This window comes from Anolis sagrei, chromosome 4 (assembly GCF_037176765.1).
Source record: "Anolis sagrei isolate rAnoSag1 chromosome 4, rAnoSag1.mat, whole genome shotgun sequence".
In the NCBI taxonomy this organism is placed as follows: domain Eukaryota; kingdom Metazoa; phylum Chordata; class Lepidosauria; order Squamata; family Dactyloidae; genus Anolis; species Anolis sagrei.
The window spans coordinates 194,633,014-194,653,330 of record NC_090024.1 but is presented as its reverse complement, the minus strand read 5'-3'; the positions used below and the strand labels follow the sequence as shown (position 1 = coordinate 194,653,330).

Genomic DNA, 20,317 nt, shown 5'->3' with positions numbered 1-20,317 from the left:
ATCAGGAGTACTGAATCAAACAACAAATTTGTCCTGATCTTTATAGTAAAAATGGTCATTTGAAGTTGGCCATTGCCGTGCTTTCCTGGAATTCAGATCAAGATCTTTGGATGTACAATAGAGTCTTGCTTATTCAGTCTTTGCTCATCCAACATTCTGTATTATCCAACGCAGTCTGTCTCCTGCCCAGATCTGCAGCTGTTTCAATACATTGTGATGTTTTGGTGCTATATTCATAAATACAGTAATTACTACATAACATTACCAAGTATTGAACTGTTTTTTCTGTCGATTTGTTGTAAAACATGATGTTTTACTGCTTAATTTGTAAAATCATAATGTAATTTGATTTTTAATAGGCTTTTCCTTAATCCCTCCTTATTATCCAACTTTTTCTCTTATCCAACATTCTGCCGGCCCATTTATGTTGGATAAGCGAGACTCTACTGTATTTGGTGACTTTTGCTAATATTTTGACACTCCAAAAAAAGAAATGTTTGTGCTGGTATTAATTTTTTACTATTCTCTTTTGTTTTATAGTTTCCATCGGTGCTGAATACTCATGGACCATTTACGTTGTCAGGAATGGATGGGCCCTCCACTCCTGGGCCTTTTTCTCCAGATTTACAGAAAACATAGCACATGGCTTTCTCGAAAAAGGACACATTGGAAAATGAGAGGAAGGTTCATTAAAATGATGCAACCCAAGGAGTGATTGGTAATTCCACAGGAACAATATATACTGACTTGATTTTGCCATTCCCAGTTGAAATGCCTTTGCAGATATTCCCTTCAAGACATAAGGGAATTAATATGGAAATGCCTTAATTGGTGACTCTGCTCTGTTATCTGTTCTCTCGCTTGCTTCTTTTTGGTTTAGGAATTTTTTTTCTTGGTAAAGGGAACCTAATTTTGTATGGATACATTGATTTAATTTGTAGTAACTGATATCACAGCCACAGACAGCCACCCTTTTGTTGGATAATCTTATGCTCTTTTTCTGTTTCACTATATTATTTTATTGGAAGTTGGATTCCAAAAAACAGCTGGAAAGCCTTTAAGATTGTTTTTAGTATTATTAATTTCTGTACTGCTGATACAGGAATGTAATGTATGGCTTTGAAAGGAGAAACTCTACAAGTGTATGTTGATGGTATACAAGAGATTTAAACAAACTACTAGGGGTGATGAATGTAGATTAAAAAATTCTATATACATATCCTAAAAAACGTCAGTTTATCTCCTAGCAGAGGGATGGGACCCTTGCAGGCTTCCATGTTGGCGGCTCACAGCATTCTTTCTTTGGCTAAGCAGATTTAGGGTTCTCGGGAGTTGTAGTTCAACATCTGGAGGTCTGGATAATTCCTGTACCCTTGCCCTTCAGCTGCATACTGTTGAATGATTCAAAGGTGCATAGATCATGGATTGAAAAGGCTTGGTCTTCAAAAATGATTTGAATTCTTCAAGTGAGGTATTACTTGGTAGCAAAGAAAAGAGAAAAGAACATGGTAAATTAGCAAATAAACAGACTAGGGAGCTGTGCTTTTGTGTGTGTGTGTGTGTGTGTGTGTCAGGAGCGACTTGAGGAACTGCAAGTCGCTTCTGGTGTGAGAGAATTGGCCGTCTGCAAGGATGTTGCCCAGGGGACTCCCAGATGAATTGATGTTTTTATCATCCTTGTGGGAGGCTTCTCATGTCCCCGCATGAGGAGCTGGAGCTGATAGAGGAGTTCACCCGTCTCTCTCCGGATTCAAACCTGCAACCTGTCGATCTTCAGTCCTGCTGGCACAGCTGTGCTGTAGGTGTGTTATGTCATCAGATTAACTATATAGTTGTAAATGTTGTGTTATCAAACTGCTTGACAAGAAAATAAGGCTTCTAAAAAAAGGAAACACTTCGCTTGGCCCCACCTTTGTGTGATATATTTTGTGTTTAAGTCTGAGTAATAGCTGAACTAAACATTTTGGATGCATAGATGCTCCTACAGCCAAAAACATTATATCATTACTGGAAACTTTTCTGTTGATTACGATGGTAAGGCGAGAGTGGTATAACTTGGTTATAATCTGAAGGGAGTTAATGGTAGTCTTTAACTTTCTGGTGAGAGAATAGTTCAGCCTTCCATCCCCAAAGAAATATCTTCAGAATGGGGTGATATGTCAGCATTCCTTGTTATCTGGAGACAACATTCTGTTGACTTGCAGGTACTGATGTCTTGCTTTTATGATCCATATTGGAAAACATGAACTGTTTTCACTCAGAATAATTTTCATAGTTGTAGCCCTGTAAGTCTCTCGCAGCATAAAAAGAAGGAAAGAAAAGGGAGAAGTAAAAGATGAAATATAGTAGCAATTTTAAGACTATTTTTACATGAGATTTCATGGATATTAACCCACTTTTTTCAGATGCAATACCCAGAACAGATGTTTATACTAGTGGTAGTTTCGGTATAAAGAGATGCACAAAGAGTTAAGAGTATTTCTGCATAAATGTTAACATGCAGACTCTGGGTTGGCAGGTGCCAAGCTCATAAGTCTAATTTCTGAAAGCACCTTATATTGTGTAGTTCTAGGAACTATTTATTAGAAATTAAGTACCAGAAATGGTGCCTGATAATATTTCAGTGATCAGGTCATGTAGCTTGGGAGTGGAAGCTATGGCATTGGGAAGTCTTGGTTGTCTTCTGTCAGAACTACATCTGAATTCTCATCATAGTCACAATGGTGACTATTAGTGGATTCTTTGGGTGCAAAGATGATGAAAATGTGGTAACCATTTGCACCAATATCTCTGGTGCAAAGCTAAAATTATTGGATTGGAGGGAAGGTGGTAGTTCAGTTTTGTGTGCATGGAGTCATCCAAGATTGGGCCTTTGTGAATCCCTGAATAATGGACTACTTGAGTTTTGTCCTAAAGGGATTTCTTCAGATCTAGATTAATTTCAAACTCTATTTGGGCATTTTCCTCTAAAAGGGAAATAGACATAAACTATCTTGAATGTCCCCAGGCATCCAGCAGTATCAGAGGCCATACAGAGGACTGAAGAGGGTTTTGTAACCACATTAGATTGAAAATAATTACAGAGTTCTCTTGATTGGGGACTCTGATAAGGCGGTTTTCCTGATAATAGGAGTTACGTAACACAGCAGCTCTGAATGCTGTTGTTAAGCCCTCTTCAGATCCTCCGGGACTCTTCTCAGGCATTCATTTGAGTTGTTTGTAATTTTATATATGGGATGCCATTTTAATATGATGAGATTTGATCCACATCCACAGATTTTGAGATCCACAAGAAAGTTCCGGTACAAACCCTTAGTGAACACGAAGGAACCACTATATTTGGTTGCCCTCCCAAACACAGTCATAATAAAAAGTCTGATGAGAAGAAAAGAGTACAGCTTTGAGCATCCATTATTTGGAATTAGAAATTCTCCAGAACCATCCATGTAGTGTCTGAGATGGTGACACGTTCGCTTTGTGACAATTCATTGTACACAACCTTTGTGCCAAATTGTTTAAAATGTTTTATGAAGTTACAATCAGGCAATGTGTAGGATGTATATCAAATATAAATGAATTTCATTTATAGACTTGATTTCCATCTACAAGATCTCAGTATGTACATGTAATATGTAAGCATATTCCAAAGCATACTCCTCAGTTTCATATTCCATACTGAAATCCAAAGCACTTCTGGTCCCAAGCATTTTGGATAAGAGATACTCAACTTGTATCTAATTCATCAGCCCCCCCAAAAGACAGTAGACATAGATTGGACTTTATTGAGGCACTTGCCAGTGTAGAAGGTTCCAGTAGGAGGGGAAAGGCGCAGATATAGAGAAATAAACATCAGAAAAGCAGTCTGCTCCGAACTACTATTTTGCCAGACTTCCCTTCACCTTGGAAAGTAACATAGGGTTCTGACTTGTGTGTGCTGTCTATGAATTCTAGCAGGTTACTGTGAGTTCTTTTCAAGACCAAATGAGAGAATGAGTAGCTAATTCAAGGACTGTTTGAAGCCCTCAATGTGTTTGTGCAACTCTCCCCAAATTCCCCCATTCAAAACCATAAGTAAAAGGGAATGAATGCTCCTCAAAGCCTTTGCAAATAGTAATTCCCTTATGAAGTCAGGGCTGTGCTTGGATGTGAGATGACTTTTTCTGCATTTTTAAAATTCATTTTTTAAAAGTTGGATTCCTGGAAACTTCTGTTTTGGGACATTCAACCCATGACATGGTCTCTTCAGAGCAGAGGGGAAATTGGCCACTGGGCACTTGTCACAGTTGCCCTTTCTTAAAAATGGAATTTGAAAGGTTCTTTTGTACCAAAATTGAATGTGCAATATTTTATAGATTCTTTTCAATAAAAATGTACAGAAAAACAGTTGAAAATAGTAGACGAGGTTGTGCATCCTGCATTTTTGTGTTTGCACAGTGATTTTTATGCTGTTTCTATTGGGCAAGTAATAGCACTTTTTAAGGGCAGTTTTTTTTAACAAAACTGGTTGTTGTTGGTGTGTGTATTAAGTAGAAGAGTGTTCAAGTGTGGTTCTTGCTTTAAATTCTTTTTGAGCACTAAAAGAATGGCTCTTAAACTGTTAGCTTGCTGTTTTCCATTAGCAGGAAGAAAATCTTTCTGAAAAGAACTGTAATTGGTTGTGTTATATGCGATGCACCTGTGCAGTATATATAATTAGACATACAAGTGAATCCAGATTATCTTAGTAACAGGTTTTTTTTTATTCTACTTTCATAAACCAGATCCACCAGTTTTACAGTTCCACTGTGGAAGCTGGTTGACCATCCAAGGCTGAAGTTTCAATTTGCTGAAACTCTGTGGTTTCATTATATGGAGGCTGTATATATATATCAATGTGGTTTTCAATCTTTGTCTCTGCCTCATAAAAATATCAGTCATTTGAGAGTTTATAACAGATAGTCATTGATCTCTTGATGGATTATTTCCATTCAGGGCTGAACATTGTCAGGAACCAAAATTTGGACCAATGCATCTGGTTCTGAAAATTTCCGTCTTTGTTCAAATGCACATGTGAAAGTAAAGAATTCTGAAAAAAAATCTGATTATAAAGGCAGAAGTTATTGCCTAGTTTTTAAAAGGCAGCTTGTTCTTCTTTGCCTATTGGCTCTTTCTCCTCGTTTTTCATTGTCATTGTGATTTTATGCCATTGGGCCTTCACCTAAACAACCTTCCAAGTTTTCTGGCCTGCAATCCACTTGAGTAAATTAGCTCTGAGTCCCCTTTGGGGTGAGAAGGGTGACATGTAAATGTCATAAATAAATAAACAAATAAATAAATGATTCCTGCCAGGACCTCACTCCCCCAGTAAGGAAATATCTGTTCCCAAAATATATTTTCAGATTGTGATTCAACTGGATACAAGTAAGGAAAGAACTTACTACTTTCATGTCAGTTTTCCTTTCCGCAACATAGCTGTTTTAAATATCTGTAATTGCCCATATTTTCGATTATGATTGATGTAATGAATGTCTGATGCTTTCTTTTTATTTGTATTTTGCTGACAACAGAGTCACTCTGAAGTGTCACTGAGTTTTCTTTAGTAATTAATGATATTTTAGTTCTATTCCTAGTTTTTCTGATAGAGAAAGGAACAATGCTCATAGTCTAACAAGTTGGCAGTAGTGGTGCCATCCAAGTGTGTAATGGGTTTATTTCGTCATTCAGAATTTACAATCTTTAGGACATCCTATATCATTCATCTATCTACTCCACATTGTTATTGCATTTTACAGAACAATATATAACAGACATTTTGTCATTAAAAAGGAAAATACTAAGAGATGCTCAATCAACTAAAATTTATATTTCAAATTTGTCAATTTTGTAGTAAGGATTTCCCCTTTTCTTTCTTCATTTCCCTCAATGAGAAATGACAAATGGTCTTCAGGAGATCATTGGAATTTAGTATTAATCTGAATTTCCCATTTTTGTATAATGACAAATGCTAGTATAATTAAACCACAGTGTAATCAGCAAGGGAAGGAGGGAACAAATGAGAATACAGCATCTGACCTAATTCAGTATCTGTTTTGTTGCATTGATGTGTTCTTTTAACTAAAAGCTGGGCAAATCTTCCCGTTAGCACACAGAAATTCTTTATTCATGATCAGTTATGTAAACACAATTGACATATTTGCTCAGTTCTTGTGTTTGAGTACATCTTATTCTGGGAAAAGAGTGTGGTGGGATAAAGAATGGAGTTCTTGTTATACACAAAACATACATACACTGTATGTTTACTCAGACATGCTATTGATTCCAATGTGACTTGTTTCAATATAAGTTTGTGTAACACCACAGTCTTGGAAAAGTGAAAGGATAGGATGCTGGTCCATTCAAAGGGCATCTTTCAAAGCTTAAGTCTTCATAATATAGGTTTTCTTTTATCTATCCCTTTTCAAATGGCAGTAAACATGGCCTTATGATAGCTTGGTGTATAATTGTATTTTTCTTTCTTTTGACCCAATGGCTTGTTATTTCAGGAATGCTCATTTCCAAAGTCATTTTTTGCCTGTCAGTTTCATCATGAGTGTTTTTTTTTCCATTTTCTTGGTGACTTTTTCATTATTCAAGTTAGTGAGCACAATGTGATACCGATCATTGCATTGCCAACTGTCCACTGAACAGTCTTCCTTGTTTTCTGTCTGGTTTAGTGCTTGGTTGGGTGAAACAAGCAATATTGGCTTTAGTTGTCCTTTTACTTTCAAAATAGGAAATCTAGCTAGTGAGCACAATCACTCAATAGAGCATCATAAAAGTTGCTAGTCCCATCTTCTATGAGAAATTAAGTACAAATGAGGATGAGTTACTGAATTTGGAGAAAGATAAGTGTACCAACTATACAGTATATTTTCCTCATTATCCAAACAATCCCATGCTGAGAGTACCTGTCTCAATGATTGCACATTTCAGGTTGCCCGGCTAAGACTGTTTGCGTCAAAAGAAGTACTGATCACAAAAGCATAACAATTTTGCTATTGTCATGGCTATTCAATTCTTTTCAAACTATAGAAAAATCTGACTAAAATGTGAATGGTCCCTCTGTCATAAAATTATGTAGACATAATTTGACTCATCCAGAGAACTGTCAAGCAAGAGCCTTTATGTGATTCCAGTGGATATCTTGATCTTTCTTTTCTTTGAATGCCACTTTGGACTAGTTTTTGAAATCTGTTACACCAGCAGTGAGGGTTTTGCTGCTATTTCCAAAATTTGGATGTAAACACTCTTTATAATGAAAGAACAAATTCCATGATTCTCCATTTCTCCCCAACACTCATCCCGCTTTCCCCCAGGTATAGAATATTACTAATCAAATGGAGGAGGCTAATCCAAATGTTTCGGGGAAAATTGGCGTTAAGAGTCAATATACTATAATATAAAGGACCCATATGGGCATCTAGATTGTGTATTTATTATATATACATGAAATGTACTGCACTTTGTAACTGCAGCTTTTAAAGTATCTTGCACTTTCAGGATTTCTAGTTCTATTTGTTATGCTATCCTTTGTCTATCTGTTGTAATATAAATTTTAAACTATAGGATATGGTGTGATTTTCTCCCAAAGTGTCTTAAACTCATCTGGGAATGGGTTCATGTGTAACATTCTCCATTCAGTGGTTCATATCATTTAGTAATCCAAATGACTGAAATTAAGCCAAGTTGGGGAACCTTTGGCGCAGAAGTTGAAATGTTCTCCACCCCCAAGTGATCGTTTACTTGACTAATATTCAATCTTGAAATGAAAAACATCTCTTCAGTTTGCTTTTCTGTGATCCTTGGTAGTAGCACTTAATATGAATGAGTGAACTGGTCTTTAACTGAATTGTTGTCAAATTTGAATTTGATAAAACATTTATTTTGAAATCTTTTATATACAGTGATTCACTCAAAAGCAACCTCTTCTCTGCAAATTGATCTTATCCCCTTTTGAAAACATCTCGGACACTGAACATATTGTAGCTGTGAATTTTATTTAAAAAGAAGACTAGATTAATTGGAAATTTCTATTTTCAGTTTGTCTTCACATCTGGATGATCTTTATAACATGGTGTTTCTTGTGGTTGACATAATAGTAGAGCAAAGCATGGTGAGGTGAATATTTGGGGTTTCTAGGAGGCCTTTGGAGCTGTGCGATTTCTTTGGTAATAAGTTTTGAAACTCTCAGTAACATCACTGACTTTCATTCTTGCTGTGCAGTTGCACCCACTTCTAAATGCTCGTAAGTGTTCAAGGATGTCTTTTCATGAATACTTTGTAAACGGAAAAATATTGTCCTACATAATTTGTAAAAATTTCATTTGTATGTTATTGCAGTGTTACCAGATGGCCTTATGTACATCACAGTGCTTGTGATAAGTACAGTAGCAAACTTTTTGTTTTCTGTTTATTTTCTCAGTTAATACTTTTCTGCATCATGGAAGAATATGCAAGGGAAATCGAGAGGTTGAGAAGAGTGAGAGGGTAGTGGGAAAGCGAGCCAATTAGCATATATATGATTTAGAGGCACCTTGAGGAGAAGAGATGTGGTTGCAGGACCTGCATGATTTCAAGTAGGTGTATACAGATAAAGGGTGGGCAACTATCTGCACAAGTTTGCGGGCCACATTGGCCACCTGCTGGGTCACATTGCCCACCACTTCATTGTTTTGTGAACAAGTTTTTCAATTTTTCCCCAATCACTCAACATCTTCAGGGAATATGTAGATCTGTTTTAGACCCTTTGTTCAATAAGTAAAGTCAACAGGAATTGACATCTGGTTTACATCTTTATTACATAAAGGCCTTTTCCTGGGTGTGGAGTCTATTTGACAAGCGGGTGTGTGCATGGAGGCTTTTATTTGACAAGGATATATGTGTATGCTTTGAATTTTTTTTGAAGTTGATTGAAATAAATGGAGGAGAGTATTTCTTTTTAAGAAACAACTCTGTCCAGCCACCACAGTCAGCCCACCCTGATGTAGATGGTGTCCTGCCATTGCTCTTTTACTAGTAAGCTAACATAGTTGATTTCTTCTTTCCCTAACAATTTGGTTAGTGCTCCTAGAGGAATCTCTTCTTTAGCCAGAAAAAAGTAGAACAGCCTTAATTATTCACTTTCTAACTGAAGACGTGATCCTCCTCCAGGCTAAATAGCACAGGAAGGAGGAAGTGAAGAAAGTTATGTTTGGATCACAGTGTTTTTTGTACTGCAGATGGTATCACCTTCTAAGCTAGAACAAAAGAAAGGCCCTACTCTTGGAATGCCTTCCTCCCTTTATCAAGCTTTTGCACTATTTCTTGGAGAGGAAAAACCACATCTAAATTTATGTTATCACCTACCTGCCCTTGTGCAAACATTTGTGACCCACTGCAGAAAGTGGAATGGTTCTTGGCTTTGCATGGATGTCCTGCAACATCTGTGCATCCTGAAATATCTGGGAGTCTGTTTCAGTGCACCTGAGAACCATCTCTTCCAATTGCTGAATGATTCCAGTAGCCAAAATCTCAACATGAAGACATGTCTCTCAGATTCACTGAAACAGATTGCTGGATATTACATGTTTCATAGATGTTGCAGGACATCCATCCAAGGCTATGCTGTCTGATTTCTTAATATCTTCCTAATATTTAGCTTATTGTTACAATATTTGTGTGGAGTTAGTTGTGAGAAACTAGTTTCTTCAAGTCTTGTTCCATTTTTTAACCATTGAAAATGTTTTATCTTTTCATATATCCAGTATATTGATGCCATTGTTAAAATGATGCTGGTGTGTAATACAGTTGCATAAATAGCCAAAGTTCTAAGTGACGTTTCAGTGTTACTGCTTTGACCAAAAGCACCTCTGAATGAGATATTAGGAGGACCTTCATGATGTTGGTTAGAAAGGGAAGAAAATGTTGGGAAATTTTTTTAAAAAAGGAACATGCTTTAAATGTAACCATGAATTCTACAATATAAGGTGTTCAGTCAGGGACTGCACGGTGGGTCATACTGTTTCGTGGATTGGTTTGCATTTAATGGTTGGTGTATTATTTGTTGCCTATCAAAACATAATGAAGGTCTTTTGTGAAGAATCAGGTGTTTTTTCTATTGTTTAGACTTCTGTGCAAAAAGAAAAAAATTGTGGCAGTTTTTTAAAAAAAACAATTTTGAGGGAACGTTAAATATTTTAAAATCTGACAAAAATTGCTTTGTATAATAATGTAAGCTGGCTTTAAATGTAGCAAATCATGTTAATATGTATGTGCAATCAGACTTGGAAAACAGTTGTATTTTTTTAAATAAATATTTTTAAACAAAATTTGTAATCCTGAATGCCGTTCTCTTTTGTAGTAGTAAGAAATCGCTATTGCAATATAGTTTATATACACCGTGGTTGTGTAACTCTGAAGGATTGTTTAAACCCACACCGTCTGTGATTGACAGGCTGTTTTTTAATATTTGTTTATGTGTGTATAAGTACCTTTTTATTTTGAATGCAAATAGTGCATATTTTTGTGTGAAGAATTCTCATTCGTCCAGAAGACACAGATGTATCCATTAACGGCTACAAGTATCAGAATACAGTTCAGAAATCCTGTCTTAGGAACTCTGTTTCTAACCTTTTCTTATTTAACTTTTATTGGCTTGTTTCTTTTACACTGTCCAAAATATGTCTGACTGTTGAAATCTGAGTGGAGGAAGTAACATGTCAGCCCAACACATTTTGTTTCCAGAAATAGGATCCCTGCAGCTGCCCCGCCCCCAATGAGTTGGATGCAATACTTTCAAGTCTCAATGAAATCACTGAAGATGAAATCACATGGGCCTGGCAATCTACCACAGATGGTATCTCCTTTTAGACCGGGAGTTCTATGTTCCCAAGGATACTGGGCACTCAGGAGAGAGTTGCTTGATCACTTAACCCAACACTTGAACCTGCACTTGCCAGACTGAACTAATATGCATGGTGCTGAACCTCATATGTGGATAAAAGGACTGAATCTAGGGAAACTAAAGCTCATGGGCCAGATGTGGCCCTCTAAAATCATTAACCCAGCCCCTGCTCTAAACTTTAGGCTTAGGGTTGCCCTAACTCTTTTTTTTTCTGTGTCAGGAGCAACTTGAGAAACTGCAAGTCACTTCTGGTGTGAGAGAATTGGCTGTGTGCAAGGGGATGCCTGGATGTTTGATGTTTCACCATTCTTGTGGGAGGCTTCTCTCATGTCTCTGCATGGGGAGCTGGAACTGACAGAGGGAGCTCAACCCGCTCTCACCCAGATTTGAACCGCTGACCTGTTGGTCAACAGTCCTGCCAGTGCAAGGGTTTATCCCACTGTGCCATCGGGGGTTCCACCCTAATTCTGAAACGACTTGAAGGCACATAACAATAACAATCCTAATTAACTTGGCTATCTCATCAGCCAAAAAGAGGACTACAGTCCCATTAAATTACTGGTATGTTTATATTAGTTAAAATGGTATTTCATTTTAAATATTGTATTGTTCTTTCATTTTGTTGCACTACAGAAATATGTGCAGTGTGCAAAGGAATTTGTGGGTTTTTTTTCCAAACTATAGTCCAGGCCCCAACAGTCTGAGGGACTATGAACTGCCCCCCCCCCCCCCCCCCCGTGCTTAAAAAGGTAGATGGCTCCTGATCTAGGGTCTATAGCCAATCAGTGCCATTAGGTTATTTATTGTGTCATCCGCAACCAGACCATTGTATTATAGTGCCAACTAGGTTAGATATGGTGAATTAAGAGCAACCTGTTATGGAAATTTTCCATAGATCTATTCTACTTGAGGCTATCAGCTGGATTTACGCCTAGATCCTCTCTTCTTTTCCACTCCTTCTGTTTTTAGGTTTGTACCAATTTTCTTTCCCCACAAATTCTTTAAAACTAAAATACTGCAACCATCACAACAATTTTATTCTGAGAAGTGTGCTTGATAGGCATCCAATGCAGCATGCCATGCCAGTGTAAGTGCTTGGGTGCCAAATTTAAGTTTTCTTAGCTGTCCTTTGGTGACTTGCAGTTTCTCAAGTTGCTCCTAACACGAAAAGAAAAATGGACAGAATGGGTAGAGGACAAAAAGTCAGTTGTTTTTTCTTCTTCCATTACTTGGCAGGAGATGGTTTTATGCCACACACATTCAATGTCTTTGTTCTAATAAAATATACATGATTTACATTAGAATAATCTTGAAATTCCACTCAATTTTGACTTCAAAATACATACTTCTAATTGTTGTTTTACATAGTCACATGTTAAACTCCTTAAAATACTGTTACAGGAACAAGTTTGTGTAAAGTTTGTCTTATGCCTGTCTATCTCCCTGCAGATATGATATAGCTAAAAGTTTGAAATCTTAATTTATGAAGAAATATGTTTTTATTGTTTTACCCAAAATGGCAGGAGATGCTTTTTTTCTCTCTTTGGAGGACAGAGTACAGTTTCTACACATTCCTTATAATTCTTAACAGCTATCATCTCTTTTACTGAAGTTGCTTTACTCAGGACCACATAAGACTATGTTTTGCTGATCCGATTAATGTCCACCTGGTTCTGTATCCTAATCTGAAACTTCCACCAACTAGCAGGCACAAACGGTCCCTTAGTGTCCATGTAACTTAAGGCCCCAAGAACACACAAGCTCTGTAATCAAGGAAGATGTATATTAATTGGACGACATGAAAATCAAAAATGAGTGTGCATACCCATGCAACATTGCAATCTGTAAAGCCAAATGGCAACACAAATTTAGTATAAATGTACAATTTTGAAATGAGTAGTGCAACAAGCCTCTTGGGGGAAAAATAGCTCTGCTTGAGTGAAGTTGCTAGGTCCCATCTTAAAAGTCACTCCACGAGTTCATGCGACGAGAACAATATTAAAACATTCCTTTATATACATACACATGTATATCTGTGGGACAGCATTTGTAACAAAACCAACTTAATTCTGCTAAAGCTCTATCTTAGACTATCCCAATACTTTCATTTATAGCAGTCATAAAAATGACCACCACGATCTGGACATTCAGTACCTCTCAAAAGTGCTGCTCCTAGAAGGCACCTATTATATTGCACAAATGGAAAGGCCTTGACATTTGGCTTCATGTACTTCAGGAGTTAGTCTGTTCTGCCTAATAGGGCAGCCCACAGATCTTATTCATTCTAAGGTGCTAATTCTGAAATGTCAACACAGCTCAAGCTATCATACTTCCCACTGTGTGGCCGCAGCAAACCGTAAGATTTCAGTATTTCAATTTGATTGGGTGATTCACTGCATTTTTTTTCTTAATCTTGTTGGCTGTATCAAAGACCTGGGATTAGAGGGCGTTTAAAAATTACCCAGTAGCAAATAGTTTGCAGTTTACCAAATGAGGAAATGATGCCCACTACCTGTAGCTGCCTCCTGTTTACAGTGAATATAAAAACCTAGGAGACCTCTCACTTGAGGCCTGTAAAATGACATCAATACATTTTCCCCACCACCAGCGCTCCTGGACGGACATTGAGGAGTGCACCAGAGGAGTTTATGCTTTCACGTATCAAAATTTTCAGCCCTTCTAGAATGTTGCAGTTTTTCTCTTAGTTCCTGCTGCAGTGAACCTTCTCTGGTAATGGATGACTGGTTGATGGGAACAAGTCATATCCAACAAGTTTGATTGTAGAAAATTCAGGTAGTTTGAAAACAGGCGGTGAGAGCAATTCTTTCAATTGGAGAGTGACATTGTGCTTGATCCAAATACAAACTCAAGGCTTCATTTAGCTCTGATAAAGTCCGGGTTCAGCTATTGGTGGTGACTTGTCAGGTGACAGATCTATATCTGCAAAACAAAATGTCAACTGCCATTTAAAAACAAACAATAAAGCCTATTCACAGACTGTTCAATGAAGAACATGGTAAAATGTTTTCCACTCCTTCCATTCATCAAGAGCTGCTTCATACAGGACAGTAACCATGGCCAGATCCTGGTATTACCTACATCTTTGACATAAACATTTCTCTTCCATTGATTCATCATGGGAAATTCATGCTTGCAATACAGAATTGTATAACATTGGTTTACATTTGAATTGTAAGTGGGATTTATACTGATATTTTGCTTCTTCCTAGCAATCTATGACAACTATTCCAAGGTAAATATTCCCCCAAAAGAAAAAAATCACGTATTTTCACTTTGAAATATATTTGTAGCAGAGTAGGAGATGTAATGGCTTTGTTCATTTATTTATCTTATACCCACTGAATATTTGTAATTTCTCAGAACTGGCTTTATTAGCATTAACAAAGAAGCCTCCTATGGCTGGGATTCTGTTGGTGACTTATGGTGGCATAAAGAGTTGTTACACTTACATGACTCACTGTTTTGGGTTGGGCATAGCAAGGATGCTTACAAAAACTGTGACCATAATGAGAAAGGGGCCAAGATCCTAAAATAACCAAGCACAGCATAATGCTCTATATTTCTGTGTTTGCTCCTGGACCTGGGAGGAATTGCTTCTCCTTATTGATGGCATGGGAATGGAAAGATTCAGGAGATTATCCTGAAGATAAAGATGGTTTGACCTCTGGGAAAAGAGGAAGGCCAAGACAAGTGCATATATGAATACAATACACCTATATTATCCTTTCTGAAGACTAAACCAGCTGCATCTTCGTTATTTGAGCTGCCATTGCTTCATCCTCTCCCCATTAGTAACTATCAGAAACAGTAACACTTTCTCCAAGGGCTTAAAATCTGCTGGGGTGGGGAAGTTGTTTAACCGAAAAAGGGCTAAACATTAGCTCTCACACCCCATCCAAAAATAGGCACATGAGCACATAAGCCATAACTATGTTTATGAATGCCACTAATAGGATTCCAGCTAAAGCCATTTTGCCAAGGTGCTCAGGAGGTGGAGCTTTTGGTTATCATCACAACACCTGCAACCACCATACCTCTGTTGTGACCCTGTCTCTACTGAGTAGATTGCCACAGTTATGCTTGTCAATAAAATTTGAGTCCAAGGCAACAGACCCGGGATGTTTTGAGCATGCAGTTGTTCACTATTTTACTTTCAAGGGGAACCAGAAGCACTTATGCTCCAAAATACCAGGGCTGGCTTGGCTAGGTAATATCTTAAACTAGGGGAAATTGGGTGGGGCATATGCTGCTTCAATTCAGGCAGCAAAATGTCTTGGGATGGCTCCATCATTCAGCTAGAATAGCAATAGGAGGTATCCTCATAAATGATTCTGTATTCCTGAGTTCAGCAAAGAAAGCCAACTACTGTTTGCTCATTTATTTTGCTTCTTCAGAATTTCAACACATTTTATGATATCCCCCACACACTTCCTGTCTATGCAATATGCTTCATTTTCCCTGAACTCTACTTCCAAGAGTAAAGAAAGTAAATGGGTGTTTGGTGTTGGAACACTGTGGGCCCATCCAAGCAGGAAGAAATGACAGGAAGCAGCTGTAAAATACACATTTCCTTGCATTTTCTCCTCCTTGGAACTCTCCAGCCCACTCTACCGTAACATGTAGACCTCCCCTTCCTTTCTTTTTAAAAGTGTAAGGGGGTGTCAATGAGCTGGCACTTCTTACCTGACTGGGGCTGTGGGTGCATCCTGTGGAAGAATAGAAGGAAGATGTAGAAAGTAAAGGCCAAGGCTCCAAAGATAGTTCCACAGACCAGGAAACTGTAACTGCCCTGATCGTGAATGATCTATCAACAAAGAAAAACATAAAGCTGATGTTCTGCAGCTCCAGAAACTCACAACAGCAGCACTAGTATGATATGCTTTGAAGCCAGAGAAATAATAATGTTCAACCCCTTCAGCAAATGCTGTTGGGGATATGGAGAATCTGTTTCCCTTGAGCAGGTTCTTTGGGGCAGATTGTCTGACCTCCAAGGGAAAGGGGGCAAATGCCATCTGTTTCCTTGGGTTTTCCACCAGCCAGGGAGAGACTTCCAGGCGAAGAAGTCTACTGTTCGGTTTCTGATATTAAGCATGTATGAAACTGCTTCTTTTATGAGCTGGTCTCTGTCATTTTCAACTTGTTGGACTACAACTTCCATCTACCCTGACCAACATGACCAATGGCCACAGACAGACTGGAAAATATGAATAGTGCTTGTGAAAGTAAATAACCTAATAAGAATGTCTTTCTAGTCCCATAAAAGTGGTACTGTGTTTTAATGAAAACTTTCAATAAAGATCATTGTTAAAGAAACTGGTACTGAGCTGGAGAATTTGTGACCTTTTAAAACCTGAACTACAGCTCTGACCAACTCCAGTTAACATCACTAATGGCCAGGAATGGTGGGGATAATTGATCTTACAACCTATGGATGGTCATATGCTCTCCAACCCTGTTATCTATTCAATGATGATCTGCTACATAATATGTTGGGATGGGCTGAAGCTCAGCAGTAGATCACTGGCTTTGCAGGTAAGTTCAAACTTCTGGCATCTCCAGGCAAGAAGCACCTGAAGAACTACTGCCAATTCAATAGCCAGTACTGAGGTAGAGGGCCACTGGTGTGACTTGGTGTAAGGCTAAAAAGGGATGAACAATTTACACTGCAGACTTGTGCATGTGTATGTCACTAACAAGATGGCAGTCATTCACTGTGGCTTCAATCAATATAACTTCAATAAGTGACTTATGCCTGTGTCTTCTTTTTCTTTTGTCATTGCAGTAGTCAGAATTGTCTACTGACCTTGAGCAACAACCTTACTCCCTCTCCAAACCCATCTTTACTTGCTGCAGTCAACCCGACATTTACTGGCCAGTGAGGAGTGGGGATGTGGAGAAACATCCAGGTATCTTTCTGTAGCTGCATATGGAGTGATGAAGCATCTCTGTGACCTTCTGGGGTTTGTCAGATGTGAAGAGCAGAGCTTCTTAAACTCTGGGCTGGGATGCCAAATTGGGTCAAAGTTTGCCAATGGTGGCAGCCCAACATCATTTGGAAGGATTCAACCCTTAACTTATACCCACCAGGTTGCTCATACTGTATCTTGCACACTTACCGACCCAACCAGTAACTGCAGAACCATCTCTCCAACTCCTGCTCCTGTTACCAACACAGTAGTAGCACAGCCTGAAATGAGAAACACACACACAGTTACACTTTGTTTGTGTTTCAAATAGACAAGCAGGTGAGATGAAGACTGGAATAGTATGGCAGGATGTTTATATTCCATATTTTAGAGCATATGTATGGAAAACCTGAAAGTGTTATTCTCATGGATTCTGGGACATGTTAGTCTTAGATGAAAGCTCTGTGGATATGGCTTCCATCATACCAGGAAACACAACAACTATGGAGCAAAACAGTCTATTCAAGTGATAAGGATTGAAATCCATGGTAAAAATACCACTATTCACTTGCAAATGACATCATCCCTGAACACAGGCTGAGATGAATAAGCTTTATGGGAGTATGAGTCCACATCTGGAGGGCCACTGTGTGATATTGAAAACCCAGAATATTCATATTGCAGCTCAATATGGACACTCTTCTTTAATTTATTTTCTGGTAGATACTTCACAGTGCAAAGCTCTAAGGCAGAAGGAAATGAGAGACTCGAATTACCTTTGTACTGAAGGATGTCTTCAGTGTAAGCCAGCACACTGGGGAAAGTGCTGCTGAGAAACAGGCCAAGAGAAGCAGTCCCCACAAACAAAAAGACCACACTGTAGGAAAAGATCAGTAGCAGGAAGAATGTTATAAGCACCCCAACCTGGAAGGACAATAAAGCAGAGGGGAGATATCAGTGTGGAATACAAGATAAATGAGCTTTTAAATTCATAGAATGGCCAGTCTGGAACCAACCCATTATAGTCACAATTTCATTTCATTTACATCGCTAAGTGCTTTCCTTCCGTGTAGAATGAGAGCAGGATAGATTTTTGAAAAATCTCTTTACAACAGCAATTTCTTCCTGGAAAAAGATTGTTAAAGGACTGATAACGTCAGAAAACAGAGAGCTAAAAATAAAATATTAAAATATAAGGTATGATGTGAGAATTCCCAAAGAGCCCCTGGAAACACTGGGTTTAAAGGTACAGATACTACTCTGTTCGGGATTTCTAGCTTCTACAGTTATCAGAGTTTCTTGAAAGAAAGCAACCCATTTTGATGGTTTACATTTTCCTCATTTGTGAAAATCTCTGTGAAAGAACTGCTAATATCTCCGGATGAGGCTGTCAGTTGTTGATTAAATTAGCATTGCTCACTGGCCTGAAAGTGAAGGAACAGACCTGAGGTTCTTGACCATGATCAAGTATCTACTCTGCATTGAAAGGAAGGGAGACTCAGATTTGACCTTACCACATTGATGAAAACCATGGTTGCAGGGTTCATCCTGTATGAGACCGGGATGGAGATGAGTCTGCCCAAAGTGATGAAACCCCAAAAGAGACTAGGCAAATAGCCAGCCATCTTGTGCCCTATAGAGAGGGGTTCCTCCACAGCATAGCTGTACACAAAACCAGAATACTCCCCCTGAAATAAAAATTAAAAATGACCCATGTTAGGTTTGCACAGCATAGAACTTATCTCTTGAATTTCTAAGTGTCTCCTATTAACATACACTAGCATTCACTTATTCGTTCAAATTACTAATTGTTCCACAACAATAATTATCTGAATGATATGCCAAAAATTAAAGCCAACTAAAACACAGTTCTGAATCAAATTGTTAATCGCAACCAGAACAGACTTATGGAACCTTAGTAAGTTTCACTGATTCAATAGGTCTACTCTACCTAGGATTCACAGTTGGATTTAGGCTACATACCTCCACGTAGACCAATTGTAAATATCATCACAATAATAACATAAGCACATAAAACAAAGTCTTTAAATCCCTAAAACCACACATAAAAGGAAGTGATGAATGCAAAAGCAACAAAATTCCAGAGGAAAACCACAACAAAGAACAACAAAAATGAACAGAAACACAGAGTTTTAAAGGCCTGAAGGATTAGAAAGTCTTTAGATGGCTCTGGAAAGACTTGAAAGTAAGATCACATAATGGAAGTATGTGAGTTGTTACTTATGTCATATTGTAGTAATGTAGGATCTTGGCTAATGAATGTTTCCACCAAATGAAATTTAGCTACCAGTGAGTTACTGGCACATGAATTCACACAAACACAACTTCTCCAAATTCTACAATGTAAATCAAAAATAACCATAATAGATAGCCTTTGTTCTGCCCACTCTGGAGAGGTCAGACTGTATAGTAATACAGGGCTCCCTTTACATGACACAATTATAGCACAAATGCCATAGTTCGAATCCTATGGAATTCTGGGATTTGGTAAACATGCCCAGCTCCCTAAGTTGCTCCTTATAGGACTTGGCTTTCAGTTAAAGTGGAAGCATAGCATTAAACCCGTGTAATGCAGTGATTCACAAACTCTAGCCTTTCAGATGTTTTGGAGTCCCAAAATATCAGCTGCCTTGGCTAACGATCAGGGATTCTGGGATCTGTAGCCCAAAACACCTGGGAGACCAATATGGGAAACAATGGTGTAGTGTGAAAGGGCTCTCTGTGTGGGTTCAACACAGCTCTCCCCCACTGCTTGCCTCTTACCATGATTCCATCAGTCATGAAGAGAAGAAGAGCTCCGGTCACATGGACAGCAAAGTAAGAATAAGGAGCTCCTCTGAAGTTCTTGCTCTGGCAGCATCCAAAGAGATCATTATGGCCTGAGAAGAAGAAAACAATACCATACGATTTCTTTCTATGTGTAGCACTGGTTTAGCAACAATTGAATGTTGGGATCATATGAATGTGTTTGCCTGTGCACCAGGTGTCATCTGATTCTCAAAAAAGAGGAAAGCTTAGTCATAATGCATCCCATTCCGAGGGCAAGGAAATGTGGTATTACAGCCATCCCTTCACATTTGTGGTTTTGGCTTTTGCAGATTTGAGTACTGATGGATTTGATTTAAAGTGTACCCTTTAGGAATTTCTAGGGCATCCAGGAGATTCTATTGTCAGCTTCCTTCAGTCACCCTGGAGGACTAGAGCAGTGGTTCTCAATTTATGGGTCCACAGATGCTTTAGCCTTCAACTCCCAGAAATCCTAACATCTGGTAAACTGGCTGGCGTTTTCTGGGAAGTTGTAGGCCAAAACACCTGGGGACCCACAGGTTGAGAACCACTGGCCTAGAGAGTTGTAGAGAGAGCACCTCTCTGCCAAATCCCTAAGTCCACCAATGCCATTCTATGGTCACTTTCTGGTGGAAACTGACCATAGAGTTGTGCTTGAAAATCTATAAATTCTTAGAGAGGT

The 20,317-nt window shown here is 38.4% G+C and overlaps 2 protein-coding genes across 2 annotated transcripts in view; one reads left to right on the top strand and one right to left on the bottom strand.

Annotated features, from left to right (window-relative positions):
* ELK4 (ETS transcription factor ELK4) overlaps positions 1-10,325 on the top strand; it is a 28,230-nt gene extending 17,905 nt beyond the window's left edge. The window contains exon 5 of the mRNA XM_060772905.2: positions 541-10,325. Coding sequence (XP_060628888.2) covers positions 541-639 — 99 coding nt within the window. The 3' untranslated portion in view covers positions 640-10,325. The remainder of the gene's footprint in view (positions 1-540) is intronic.
* A 1,591-nt stretch (positions 10,326-11,916) lies between these two features.
* MFSD4A (major facilitator superfamily domain containing 4A) overlaps positions 11,917-20,317 on the bottom strand; it is a 62,234-nt gene continuing 53,833 nt past the window's right edge. The window contains exons 5-10 of the mRNA XM_060772904.2: positions 19,612-19,727; positions 18,342-18,515; positions 17,604-17,751; positions 17,038-17,108; positions 15,605-15,725; positions 11,917-13,840 (exon numbers count right to left, since the gene is read on the bottom strand). Of these exons, the coding sequence (XP_060628887.1) occupies positions 13,779-13,840; positions 15,605-15,725; positions 17,038-17,108; positions 17,604-17,751; positions 18,342-18,515; positions 19,612-19,727 (692 nt within the window). The 3' untranslated portion in view covers positions 11,917-13,778. The remainder of the gene's footprint in view (positions 13,841-15,604; positions 15,726-17,037; positions 17,109-17,603; positions 17,752-18,341; positions 18,516-19,611; positions 19,728-20,317) is intronic.